Source organism: Schistocerca piceifrons, chromosome X (genome assembly GCF_021461385.2).
Source record: "Schistocerca piceifrons isolate TAMUIC-IGC-003096 chromosome X, iqSchPice1.1, whole genome shotgun sequence".
NCBI lineage: Eukaryota > Metazoa > Arthropoda > Insecta > Orthoptera > Acrididae > Schistocerca > Schistocerca piceifrons.
Genome location: NC_060149.1, coordinates 350,919,780 through 350,935,231, shown reverse-complemented (window position 1 = coordinate 350,935,231; position 15,452 = coordinate 350,919,780). Strand labels below are relative to the sequence as shown.

General features: G+C 37.5%; 1 protein-coding gene across 1 annotated transcript in view; it reads left to right on the top strand.

Moving 5' to 3' along the window:
* Positions 1-15,452, top strand: part of LOC124722882 (cAMP-regulated phosphoprotein 21) — a 768,630-nt gene that overhangs the window by 702,138 nt on the left and 51,040 nt on the right. Inside the window, exon 18 of the mRNA XM_047248019.1 lies at positions 9,454-9,568. Within this exon, the coding sequence (XP_047103975.1) occupies positions 9,454-9,568 (115 nt within the window). The remainder of the gene's footprint in view (positions 1-9,453; positions 9,569-15,452) is intronic.

Genomic DNA, 15,452 nt, shown 5'->3' with positions numbered 1-15,452 from the left:
TGTGGCTGATTTTCATTAGTTGTAATGTTCATTAAGTAGCTCTTAAATACCAAACATTTTTTTGGATAGTTATTTAAATGAAATAAACCTATCTTGATCATCTTAGAAGAAGTATGCCATGCTAAACCTGTCGACAGATTCTTCAGATCATTGAAACCTTGAGTGGACCATACAGTTTTTCTTGTGCTTAAGAGCAAACATGGCAAGCAGAATTATTTTCCTGTTGTAGGGCTAGCACATAACCACTTGTGTTGCTGATATCATGAAGTATGGAATGCGTGTGTTTTGAACTTATCTTTCTGAAGAGGACGTATTGCCATTGTTGGGCATCTTTTCTTCAAAATTTATATCTTTCAGTGTCACAGCTCCTTGAAAATGAAAGCTCCTATGAGGAAATAATGATGTCTTCACTCAAAAGCATTACATCAGTACTTGTATAAGGTTGAGGTTTATCCATGTTCACTGCATGTGGGGAAACTAACGTAAGGGAAATCTACAGAGGCAGCACCACAGCAATTGACCTTCCATGGTACAGATATGCATGACAGCATGGCTAAGGCAGCTTGTTCCCCCTCTCTTGCTTCTGGCAGTAATGTAATGGTTACCAAGGCAACTGAGCATTTACAGGTGGCCTCGCTTGTGTCTGGCCTCCTGGCCATATGCTTTGCACCTCCGTCTGCTTTAGGTTAGAGCTAAGCTTTCGCCATTTCGCTTGCTTTCTAGTGCTGATGATTTAGAAGAAATAACACAAGTTAACATATTCATGCTCACTGAAAAAGCTACATAAAGGTTGATTGTAAAACTAATTAGTGCTAATACTACTGCTATTATTTATACCACAGAAAAGTAAGGATGCCCAGCCTCCCTTGCCTTCTCTAACCAGTCACCACTGATGTGTACATAAAAATGAGTAAATTACACTTAATACTAACATGTCTTTGTCACTGCATTAAGCATCACCTGCTAATAATTCTGCTAGTTATCAATAACTTCTATAGTAACTCAGTTCATCAGCCAGTAAGTATAACTTGTGATACATGGCTACATGTAACTTGAATTATAAAATAGGTGTACTGAAATTATGAAATTTCATTGGTTCAATTACATTGTAGAAACTTTCACTTATTAACATTTCTTAAGCTAGTTTTTCAAGCTGCACAACTTTCGTATCCTTAAGCAGAGAGCTTCAGTGTGTATTTTTCTGCTATTGTAATTATCATGTTCAAGTGTTTTTAGTTAAACTCAATGTGCAGCAGTCATATCCGCCATATTCACTGTGTTAAGGAACTTGCTGATTTCCAAACTTTTAAGCTTATGAACTGAAGTGTTTGTCCAATTACAAAAATGTTGTTTTTGCTGATTGCATAAGTTGGATCCATAACCTGTTAGGATGTGGTTTGACAGTACAAGCATAGAGAATAATACAGAACTACTAACAATTGACTTGGAAACATGTGCATAGCAAAATCTGGAGACACTGAAGATATTACATGGTGGTAATTTTTTTTTATCTCAGCAAAACTTTCAATAACTCACTGGGAAAATTACAATTTTATGCGTGAGGCATGTAACTAGTCATCTTGTGAAACAATCTGAAAACTGCATAGAGCAAATAGTTCAGGAGCACACTCATGTAAATATATTAAATTTATGCCAAAAATAAATCTGACCTTTTATGAGAATGTCCACATAGTCAATGACTATGTTAAAATTCTAGCACCACTGATTACTAAAGTGCAAAGGACATTTTAGAAAACAGAAAGATTTACATGTTTAGTGAAGCAGATAAAGAGGTAGTAATGACTTATCTCAAGGAGGAACTTGAACCAATTAGCTTTGATCTGAAGCATATAGAGATACTGTGGCTCAAGTTTAGAAGAACACTTGATGAAGCACTGAATATATACGTACTTAGTAGAACAGTTCATAATGAGATGTTATACGGTTTACAGCTCAGGTTAAACAGTTTCTGTAAAGAAACTTCTAAGGAAATGACTACTGCACAGTAGATGTGAAACAAAGTGTAGTGCTATAGAGAGAGAGATGTTGAATAAAATGCATTTGGCTGCCAAAAGGGCATATGAATCCGTCAATCATACAGGAGTCTTATCAAGAGAGCTCTCACACACCCATAGACATTCTGATCATATGTTCATCATATCAGTAGCACCAAAGTTAGTCTTCATTCACTCATGAATGACAGAGGAATCAAAATTGAGGGCAACAAAGCAAAAATAGAAATTTGAACTCCATTTTTAAATGTTCCTTTTCAGAGGAAGATCCAGGAGGAATTCTCCAGTTTAATTCTAGCAGTACTACAAATAAAAGTCATATGGATACTCTTGTCAGTGGCGTTAAGAAACACATGAAATAATTAAAACTGAACAGGGCTTTTTGGGATCTCTGTCAGATTTGGCCATTAGCCTCAAGTTGAATATACTGGAGAATACAAGATCTTGCTGTGGGGAGTGTTTATATTTTTGGCCTTTATGTTCCCACAAGTCAGTTGCCCTGTTCCCAGTTCTTGATCTTCAACTGTTATGGAGACAGGGATGTTTTGTATCTGAGGACAGTCAGTGACTGCCAGTGGCTCAGTGTGCGCATTTCAAATCAAAATTTATATTTTTCTGCAGGCGAATTTTGCTTCAATAATTTTTTATGGTGCACCTCAAAAATTTCTTATTGTAATGTTGCTGTTGAAACAGCGATATCTAAGCACCATTTCATACAAATTGATTGGTTACATATGCTCACATCTGTGGACATAGTGCGAAAGATAAAATAATCTCAGAGACAGTAACTCCAACTGAGTATCAATCTGTAGATGAAATGATTATCCACTTACAGTGTAGAAGCAGGGCAAAACAATATATAAAGTCTAAATTCAAAAAGTGGGAATCCAGAATGTGGGTATGCTGTAGCTCAGATGGATATGTAACATTTTGATAGGTGTACCTATGGAATAGGCAAGAACAGAATACCATACCATGCCCTAACTTGGGTCTTATTGGGAATGTTATTGTAATGAAGTGCTAGGGACTAGAAGGAAAGAACCACAAGCTGATTCTTGACAATCTATTCACAAAATCCCACTGCTTTCATATCTGAAGCAGAATAAAATTCATATACTGCGAACCATAAGGTCCAACAGATTGCAGGTTGCAGAGAGTAAACTGTCTAACAGCAAAGCTCTAATAAAATCAGGACAAAGTTCCATCTCTATTTCTGTGTCTAATGACAATATAACAGTTGTGTGAGGAATGGACAGAAACATTGTCCACATGCGATCTACCTTTGTTCGATGGACACCAACTTATATTAACAAAAAGATGGGATCTAACAAGCCATGCTTGTGTAAAAATAGAGGAGCCATATGCTGTAGCATACTACAACAAATTTATGGGCAGAGTAGACATGAGTGAGTGGATGGTAGGACATTATCATCACACTACGTATAGCAAGAAGTTTTATTTGAGATTATTTTATTTTATTTTTATAATGCTGCACTTTGAAACACATGGACTCTTTTCAAATGAGACACTACAGAAAATATTTATTTTGTAGTATTCAAGGTATCAGTTGGTACAACAGTTATAGAGCTTGGAAGTCTGAAAAGGAATTGTGGCAGACCATCAAGCACCCCTGACCATGCTCACCTGAAGAAAATGCAACACATTTGGTGTTCTGCAAATGTAAGACTGGATGGAGAAACCCATTACCTTGCAAAGAAGAAATGTAGGAATTCCCATAGGTGCAAGGATAAAAACTCCAAAAGAGAAACAAGATGTATTTCCAAAACATGTACAAAACCAACTTGTCCAGACTGTATGGAGTTCTTTCATAAGAAGTAATATGAAGAGTTTCTTGTTGTCTGAATTTTTCCTCTATTTATAACATTTCTTGGTTTAACAGTCAACAAAATTCTTCTGAGTATGTGATCACATTATCAAAGTGTAAAATTCTTCGATATTCTGACCACTGTTGCAAATGGCCTTCCTTAGTGTGCTTTTGCTGTCTGTTGAATCATAGAAGTTTTGGTTTATATATACTGGCAAAAGAGGCTCTTCTGCCAATATGTGTGTTTTGCCTTCTCTCATGTTGAACATATAACAGTTAGGTTAGTGAGAGGAAATGGTATGCGTAACTTTAAACTAAATAGGAATAGCATATTTTGCATTTTTTAGTCTGTGTTAATGTATAGATTAGTTCATGGGGAAGTAGCAAAAGCATAAATGACATTTTTGTAATCCAGGAGAAGGCAGTCATAGTAATCATAAACTTATAGCTTAAAGTAATTACTTTTTGTGTTTTTCATAGTATTCATTGTGTACTTTTTGAACTACCTAACCAAACTGTAACAAATCACATACATAAGTATAATATTAGAACCTTTGCTTTCTAGTCTTACCACAAAACAGATTAGCAAAAACTATCTGTTGCCATGTTCATACAGCAGTCAAAGTATATAAGAAACTTCCAAATTACACACACTGTATGGCTGTAAAATTGTTTAAGGGAAATAATGACCGCTTTCTTATTAGGAAACTCACTTTACTCATTACAAAAATTAATGTGCATGGCCAGTACAAGTTAAAATTTTTAATAATGTATTTATGCAAAATTTCATATTAAGACATACTAATTCCTTATTTTAAGTGAACAGAGAACATCTATTCCATGTTTTTATGCCAGATGACTGATAGAGAATCTGAATGTGTATATTATGGTTAGTCTCTTCAGGGATGAATTTTTTAAATAATTTCAGTACAGACAGTTATTTTTAACACTATATTTCAGATGTTAGGCTGTCATTACAAATATATCTTTGGTGCAAATGTAACAATTTACTATTCAACAATGAAAATGAGAAATGGATTTTTTTAAATTTAATGCTAAACTATTTACACTGAACAAAGAAGTTACATTTTCTTTCAACAATTTCATATACTAATAGGTGACTGAGTATATAACTGTCCCCAGAGGTTGGAAGAAAGTTCAGCTCACACCAGTCTACAAAAAGGCTATAATAATTTGTGGGATTTTGAGTCTGCAGCTCTAATGGTTAGCATTGCTGCCTCTATATCATGGGGGCCCAGGTCCAATTACTGGGCAGGTTGAAGATTTTCTTCACTCAGGGGCTGCTTATTTGTGGTGTCAAAATTATTAGATCCCATCTTCATCAACACACAAGCGTCAGAAGTGACATCAAATAGAAGCATCTTCACCAGGTGGCTGAACGACCCCAGAGGGAGTCTCCTGGCCAGTAATGCCATAGAATCATTTAATTTAATTTGTGGGATTTGGGAAGGAATCACCACATAAGTTCAGTTGTACATAAAGCAGGCTGCAGGTTTCAGTCCATTGATGGGATATTGGGAAAATGTAATAAGCTTCAAAAGGAGAATGCTCACAGAAGTGATTCACCCTGAATATTACTTATGTTTATGGTACCCATACCAAATAGAACCATCATTGGATGTGAACGCATGCAAGGAGGGTGAGCTTGATTCACAGGTTCAATTTACTTGTACAAGAGCACCACAGAAATGTTGAAAAACCTGTACTGGTAAACTCTTGCAGATTGATCCCAGTTATGATTATAAAGAATCCACCTCAATTGAAAATAGAAACCAGATGTTGACCTAGGTTTCAGTGCAGATAATCACGCTTTCTTCGGAACAAACTAAAACTACAAACTGCCTAAAGAGGCATGGTCCAACATTAATATGGAACACCCGAAAGTGCAAAAGACTCGCATAAAATGTAAAATAAATGGTATGTGTGTACCATATCAATAGCTGTCGTTAGCTCAAACATCAGAAGCATGTTTCCTCACCCCAGCCAACGTTCAGTGGGCCGTGTGGTCGCAGGTAAACTGAGGTAGCGCCGGCAGCTATGCTGGGAGAATGTCAGAAAGGAACGCGCACACACAAATTGAGAAATCATCTTCTTCCATGTGACTGGCATAAAATGCATTATGAAAGTGATCCTACAACTGGGTCAAAGACACAGGAAGTTAATGCATGTGTATGTATAATGTCCTAGCTGGAGGACGATTTTATAGAATTATAGAATGTGGATAGGCTGAAACTATATATGTGGAATGACAAATTCCACGGATGCTCAAAATGCATGCACACAGTACAGACTGAATACCATCAGCTAGAAGCATGCTAAAATAATCATTAAATTATTCACGATTGCTGACGTGCTGCAATGTTATAAGTTCTCAATATCCCAGTTATCCTGCAAAAGCCTACTGAACGAGTTTTGACTACCAGTTTTAAGAGAGGTCTCTAGGAATATACTACAGCCTCCTACCTATCACTCTTGTAGGGACCACAGAGCAAGATTAGCCTAATTAAGTTGCACACAGAGGCAGTTAAGCAGTCATTCTTCCTACACTCCATACATAAATGAAGCAGGAAGGCACTCAGATATGTCGTATAATGGAATGGACACTCTGCCCTGCATTTCACAGTCATTTTTTAAGTATGGCTGTAGATGTTGATGAAGATGTAGCACATGTTGTGTCACAGAATGTCTTAAGAAAATGTTTACTAAAAATATATGCTTTTAAGTAATCTATAAACCTGCCTACTGGACCATCATCTGAGCACTCCACTTGGCTCCAAACCAGAGAACCACATTCACTTCTGAGTATGATTATGTAAATTATGAGCTGCTGTGATTCACTGTTAGCTGCACCCTGTGCATTCAAATGCCATTGGCCTTATTCGCATCTAGGATAAATGACTCCCATATCCCCACCTCACTACCAACCTCATACTTACACAAAAAATGCACACTGATCTTTCTTCTAGCCATAACAGCTGTAGCTGTTTCCCAGAGGAGCTCCATTAGCTACCTAACATTGGAGTTGCCATTGGCCAGCATAACATCATAAGTGCTTGCCAAAAATTTTCTTAATGATCAGCCACAGATCCAACAGTCAAGGCATCATGTGATGGGTCAGATGTCCTTTTAACTATGAGCGTCACCTCATAACAATTGCCAAGCTGTTCTTGGACAGCCATGTTGCAAAGCCCTCATGTCTGTCTTCCACTCAAAGATAGTCAGACCCACCACTGTCCACCACATGTGCCCAAATGTTATCAGCAGTTAGAACCCTGTCAACTGCTGCCAGTGATGCTTCTAGCTGTATCCCAACAGTGGCCACTTCCCTTCCAACCATACATGACAAACATAATCTTTATTTATGGAAGACAATGTAGAACTATATAGTAACATAAAAATAGGTGTTAATGTGAACAACTGAAGGATAAGTGACAATTAAAAGAAGTCTACTACAACAAGAAATCATATTATATAAATGTGATGCTTCAGACAGAGCAAAACCACACTATTACAACTATGAACTACAGAGGATGAAACAAAGAAAATAAAGATGGTGATAACACTAATCTTTTCACAAGAATAAAAATGCAAGTTACTATTTAACCACAGACACAGGGCATTTATATATTTTATGTGCACCAACAATAACTTGTTCTCATGCCACTTCAGTCAAATATACATGAACCAGTAGTGTCCAGTTTGACACTAATTTATTGCTTACAGTAGACAAGCAGCAATGGGATGCAGCATGCACATGCACTTGTATACGCATCAACACATGCCAAGTAATCGAACAGTTCAGCCTACTTGAAGTCCAAGTATCACCACAGTATTGAAAAAACTATCAGTTAGACAATCCCTTAGGGACCGTATAAAGATCAAGCACAAAATAGTCCATAAAAAAATAGATAGATATTTACTATCTGAGATCTACATGTGGAGCACATAAAATGATCTACCAAGTATTGCTTATGCTGGTCATGGTCAGTCAAAAAATTAAATGCTTCTCTGCAGAGATAGATAGTGTACTTCTCCAACACAGTGAAGAAAATCATATGAGAACATCTCCAGTTTTAGATAATTGACACCATTACTGATAATGTACACCTAAAAAAGTGTATTGCTTTAGCAGCAAATGATTGATGTATGAGCTGCTGGGAAGATAAAACTTCCAGATTGTAAGAATCATCCTTTTCAGGCTAAATTTATTTAATGTCTTTTTATCATGTCTATTTTAAGCAGCAGTTCATCCACAGTTCAAAATACGTTTTCAATGCTGTGTTTAATTCACTGATCAGTCAGAACATTATGACCACCTACCTAATAACCAGTACATCCACCTTTGACATGGATAACAGTGGTGATGAATCATCATATGGAAGCAATGAGGCTTTAGTAGGTCACTAGAGAGAGTTGGCACCACATCTGCACACGAAGTCATCTAATTCCTGTAAGTTCTGGGGAGGGGGCCTATGAGCTCTGGCGCAATGTTCAGTCACACACCAGATGTGTTCGATTGGGTTTAGATGTGTCGAACTGGGGGGGGGGGGGGGGGGGGGGGGCAGCACAGCACATCAATTTGAACTTTCCATTGTGTTCCTTGAACCACTCCTTTACATTCCTGGCCTTGTGACCTGGTACATTATCTTGTTGAAAAATTCCACTGCCATCGGGAAACATGATTGTCATGAAGGTGTGTACATGGTCTGCAACCAGTTTATGATACTCCTTGGTCATCATGGTGCCTTGCATGAGCTCCACTGGACCTATGGGTGCCCATGTGATTGTCCCCCAGTGCATAATGGAACTGCCACAAGCTTGTCTGTCCTGCATTGCAGGTGTGAAGGAGTTGTTCCCCTAGAAGATGATGGATTTGCACCCTCCCACTGGCATCATGAAGAAGGTATTGGTATTCATCAGACCATGCAGTGCTCTACCATGTGCCAATGTCCACTGCTGGTAGTCATGTGCCCATTTCAGTCATAGTTGCTGATGTCATGGTGTTAACATTGGCTCATGTGTCATCGGCTGTGGAGGCCCATATTTATGAGTGGTTGGTGCATTGTGTGTTCAGACATAATTCCACTCTGTCCAGCATTAAAGTCTGATATTAGTTCCACCACAATTTGACACGTGTCCTATTTTACCATTCTGCCCAGCCTACAATGTCTGACATCCATAATGAGGGGTGGCCGCCCAACCTCACAACATCTGGACATGGTTTCATCTTCCTTTCACCATGTGTTGAAGGCACTCACCATGGCACTCACTGAACATGCAACAGGTCATGCAGTTTCTAAAATGCCCATGCCAAGCCTCCAGGCCATCACAATCTGCCCTCAGTCAAACTCAGATAGATGGCGCACCTTCCCCATTCTACACACAGACAGCACGCTGACTGATACTGCGTGCACCATGTATCTATCTGACCAGCAGTCTTTTCTTGCCAGTTGGCACTGTTATCACCTGGATGGCTTTATATCAATAATAAGTCCATGGTCATAATGTTCTGGCTAATTAGTGTATATTTAACAATGAAAAACATTTTTAATGTCTTACAGATTAGATTCATCTTATACTCTATTTTCAATATAGCAAGCTGCCCTGTTGTAAATTATGGATCGGTGCCAGCATCAGGAGCAGTGGACACTGTTTCATTGTGCACACAGCCTGCAGTGCACATGCTGTATACGAGTCCACCATTGAACCCGTGAGTTACTTAATACATCATTTAATATTTTAGATGGTTTTCATTTACTAAGAAAGTATTATTGAATGCAATATCTGTTGGTGTGTAATGTCAGAAGTTAGATTAAACAAATGCTAATAATTCTCAGAATTGCACCACTGTTACTCAGTTTCCAGAAAATGCCAAAATGATAAAATATGGAGCAAATAAATCATGAAAGTTTCATCACTATAAATTTACATTATAGGAACAAATCAATTTTGTGAAGCCATCTCAAGTTAGAAAGGGAGCCTTTACACATTTTAGTAACTGATCAAATAGATGTTGGTTCTGTTTCTTGGAGTAATACCTCCTACTGTTGAAGAGCACTGCTCAAACAGTTATGAAGTGACTGTTTCTCATAGATATTAAGTTGGTTACAGGTCTGGTGAACAGTAAGATTACAGTCCACCTTGCAAGCAATAACACTTGTTGGTCGTCATTGCCATATTTTACAAAACACATTTGAAACTAATAATAGTTATGCCCTACATCATCACATATTTTTATGCATCTATACATGCAAGAATGGTCTACAATGAAACTATACCAATATCTGATCTCATCCTGTCTTACTTTACCTCTATTTACTCATGATCCTAGTAAAAGTTCTGTCGAACCCTCACAAAACTCCGTTTACATAAATACATAATCAGAGTTATTAGTCATGCTGTGAGGTTGGTGCAGTGAATAGAGTTTTGGGTTAGCATGCATGAGATCGAGGGTTCAATCCTGGGTTGGGGCATATTTTCTTATTTGCTAATTTCATTCTGAAATTTCATACTGTAATATACACCATTTCTTAGGTCACATGTATCCTAAATTTACAACATTGTCTAATGCTGAACATAAAAAATACGTGGTTAGACAAATAAGAAACAGACAGTTGAAACAAATGACCTGCCATCGGACAGAATAACTACAAAAACATCAGTTTTGAGATGCTAAAGATGATATCACAGTAAAATAACACAACATCTACTTGTCATTTATACTACATGTACTATGAGCACTCAGATGTCATACAGTAGCAATAATGTACATATTAATGAGTGCAAGACCTTCACAACAGAATACATTGTCCTCAGAACAACAGATGCCCAAAGCAACCTCCGTGCACGTCCAAACATTGCACAACCATGCATTGTGAGACATGCAGCTGCCTTGCTACACTACGTGTACTTTGCTGAGGTTCTTGGTGTATGGCCTCCAAAATAGCTTCCTCAGTAGCTGGATTACGGCAAGTCCATGGACAACCTCTGTCACGTGATGGTGGAAGGACAGAATCCGACTCCCAAAGGTGCAACTCCAGATGACAAAACACATTTTTATATGGATGGCGTCAATGAGGGTATCTAGCAGCATATTCACAAGTGGCATCACCAGCCCGGTTAGCAGATGCACCAAGGACCAGAAGCATATCCACATAGTCATCATTTGTGTATGCCATACATCTGCCACACTGGTTTAGAGGTTCACAATGTCAGAATTCGATACATGTACACATGTACACTGGAGTCTGTCATGGGTGCATTACTCCACTCGAAACTAGTCCTTGTCTGGTGGACAGCACATACAGTATAAACACACCATCAGTCCTGCACACTGTGCCATCTAATGCGCATTATCCCTGTTACAGATATAGCTCTGCATGATTCATCCCGACACCGCTAATTGTGAAACGTTCAGTTTCATATTACACTGTTTCCCTAATGGTAAGACTTGATGTTTCCACAATCCCATTGATAGAATAATAATAATGCATTGAGATATGTACTAAACAGCATGTCATTACCATACTTAATGTTGAAAGGCATAATTAGCTGGACCCTGGTGATAACGCATACAAATAGTAACCAAGTTTGGACATTATTCGCAAACCACATTGCTAGTCCTACTGGTAATGTAACGCCCTAATGAAATCTAATGGACCTGAATGAGACAAGAATAATAGTTGGTACCAATCTATTGGATCAGTGGAGGAGGGTACAAAGAAAACAGGTCTCGCATCTAGTAGATGAAGTGGTGCCAATAAATTCACACCCACGACATGGAAAGGGTTTCTTTCAAAGCTGACCAATCTTCCATTTCTATGTTTATAGAATGTAAGTGCAAATGTTTGCTAGAGGACTCGGTGCAATCACTGTTGATAGTTAAGATGCCAGATACCATACCACCTGGACTGCATTTACCAAATAAAAAATGCATGCTTCAACCCAGGATCGAACCCTCGACCTCCTGTATACTTACCCAAAACTCTAGCCACTTCACCAACTGTACAGCACAACTAGTGTGTGCTGACAGAGGAATGGCTCTGAGCACTATGGGACTCAACTGCTGAGGTCATTAGTCCCCTAGAACTTAGAACTAGTTAAACCTAACTAACCTAAGGACATCACACACATCCATGCCCGAGGCAGGATTCGAACCTGCGACCGTAGCAGTCTCGCGGTTCCAGACTGCAGCGCCAGAACCGCGCGGCCACTTCGGCCGGCGCTGACAGAGGAAGTTACTATACATGTGGTTACAGTGTTGCCAGACTGCCACTATTTAATGTCTTTTTTCTGCCAGATGTACTCACCAGACCAAATTTTGTGAGAGACTTTTTTTATCGGTGGCATGTGAGGAGTCGCACTGCGAAGCCCAAGTGTGCGAATTTCGCTTCTCCCTGTATATAATCTTGTCCAGATTGAATGAACCAAATGTTCTAGCCAGAGGAAAGGAGTATCAATATTTCTTGTATATATTCAATGAGTTGTTAATGTTTGTACTACATTTATATTTTATCATGGATATAAACCTTTTATATTAGCATTATGCTGAAGCTATATCCATCCACTCTAATCTACCTGCAAAAATGTCAATGTAAATTAATTTTCCAAAATGTTAATGTGAATTAATTTTATTTCTTTAGTCTTTCACATTTTTTACTGTGATATTATGAATAATTTTCTGTTCTGCAATGTGGAAAGTATCTGTGCATAAATACTTGAGGGAAACTGTCTGATAAATATTGATAAATATTAATGTCATGAATAATTTAGGCACATTATAAAAATTTCAGTCAATGTATAGGATAAATAATATCAGTGAACTTACACTCAGAGCTTATGTCTGGAGATTTGTTGTATAAAGTATTCTTTGCATTAATAAATGTAGAGTTTTGGGATCCTTTTTGAATTAAAAGCCTTTAATGAGGCATTTTTGATTCGTTATTTAAGTGTTTAGAATTTTACTATACAGTGTCAGATTTGGAGAATAGAGCAGTTTTAAAAAATAAAAAGAACTGAAATCACTAAGGTATTATAAGCTACTTATTAAAATCTCCATGGACAACTACATTTTTAAAAGTTGATTTATATCCATGCAAAAATCTGTATTTCATTTTTGAAAATAACACACTTCAACTATAAGCTAATATTTTTAGTTGGTAAATTACAGATAAGAAAGGAAATTTAAAGACCATTAAAATTTATATTTACTATAATTCAGATATATTACTTTTTCACAGAATTTGCCTTAAAATGAAAGTTTCAAATAATACCATTGGCTAAATGGCTCATACCTACACTTCATACTAATTAGGTTACTTTTGTTATCTTTAGAACTTAACTATAAAGCATAATTTTCAATTCTGTGTCCAGTCAGAACATAGCACCTGTCTTCTAACATGGACATTAGAAGCCTGTATTTGGTCAACTTCAATTGTGAGAAGACCCTTTTTGACTGATATTTGTGACTGTAAGTGACAGGTACATTCTTAGAGCAACCTCAATATTAGGAAACACACTTAGATTTTTTTTACATTGAGGAGTTTACACAGTCACCTATTCTAAGCACTTACTCTTTAGTTCCCCTCATCATCTTCCTGAAACTAAAGCCTTGAAATGAATCAATTCATTTCTTTGTTGATTATCTAAGTCATTGGTGTGTGTCTAAAACTAGTTTGGACTTAATTGCAGTTTTCTCTTCAAATTTTAAAATATGCAGCATGTGAATTGGCTAGTTTTTGTACTTTGAGCCACTGTCACAATGTAGATTTTAATTGATCAATCACAGGAAGGAAACTCTTAGTTTATACTTATTCTGTTGGGATCAGCTTAATTTCTTTTGCTTCAGCAAAGTCGAGAGGTTACAAATGTATGATCATTCTGTTCTTATGTAGTGTTACAGTTTTAGTCTTAGGCCAATCAGCTGTCAGGGTTTTTACCTCATATTCTTCAAAGTTGTCTCTTTTTGTTGTTTTGAATTTTGTTAGAACTGTGTAAATGTCTAGCCTAGACTCCTGCAGAATTTTGTGAGTTTGGTGTACTTGTCACAAGATATCAAACCAAGATACTGTGTAGAACCACATTCCCTCATTTGACATTTTGTTGTGCAAACCTAGAGAAAATACATATGATTTTCCTGACTCTGCTTTGCACTCTGAAATTTGAAAAGCTGCATTCTTTCTAGTGTTGCAGGAGGGCTTTTGTAGCATCACCTAAGCCTGACAAATGCATTGTTCTTATCCTCTTCTGTGCAAGAATAGGTTTGAGAGTTTCCACATTTTCTCAGGTAGTCAGTTTGAACTATATATCTGTTGTTTAATGCTGCAAAAACCTCAAGTTCTTCAAAACATCAAAAAAGCTCACAGTGCTCAGATAGTTCCTGGCTACTGTGAGCACTGCAAGATTTAGTGAATGACCAGTTCTAAATTATTTCCTGTGAATACCAACACTTGAAGGCCATTGAACTTTCTGCTCATTGGAGAACTGTTACCATGAGACTGACATAGACATAAATGTCTATTTCTGTGTCTATAAAAAACTGCTGTATGCCCATTGAATATACCGACACTAGAATGTGCCACAGTAACAATTACCTGAGTGACAAGAACCACAACTGAAAGGTTCTATGCTACAGAAGAACTCTTGCCCAGCTCTGTAATGATACTATCCTATATAACTCAGGGTTACACTGCAAAATGCTGCAATAGGGCTACTGACAAATTTTTGGGTCATTCCAATTGTTGGAAGACAAAATTTTTTTTAGTAAAACTAGTCACATTTTTAATTCATTTGTTTATTTGACTTTTGAATTTCTCACTTAAATCTTCATTGTAGTTGCACTGATTTGCTATTAAAACCTGAGTCACTCTTTTTTAAATCTCTTAACAGTTTTGCCAATGGGAATACCATGCATTTGACCATGCATCACTGGAAATTTGAAGTAAGGGAGTGAAGGGGTTTGAGATGTGAATGCTGACTTCATTCATATCAGTTGTTTACTGAAAAATTCAGCCATATTGGTCCAAATAAAATAATTACATCTACATCTTTTATGATTGTAAGAGGACTCTCACTACAGTATTTTTGAAACAAAGAGGCCACTGAGCTCTTAATGCTACCCTTTTATAACTAAAGCTCAAAGAATTTTGGCAGTACATAGGACACTTGTGTATACTTGCTGTGTGGAGTGGCCGCACGGTTTGACGTGCCCTGTCACGGATTACACGGCCGCTCCTGCCAGAGGTTCAAGTCCTCCCTTGGGCATGTGTGTGTGTGTGTGTGTGTGTGTGTGTGTGTGTGTGTGTGTGTGTGTGTGTGTGTGTGTGTGTGTGTTTTGTTCTAGCATCTACATCAATCTACATCTACATGGATTACTCTGCAAATCACATTTAACTTCCTGGCAGAGGGTTCATTGAACCACCTTCACAATTCTCTATTATTCCAATCTCATATAGCGCGTGGAAAGAATGAACACCTGTATCTTTCCATATGAGCTCTGATTTCCCTTATTTTATCTTGGTGATCATTCCACCCTATGTATGTTGGTGTCAACAAAATATTTTCGCATTCAGAGGAGAAAGTTGGTGATTGGAATT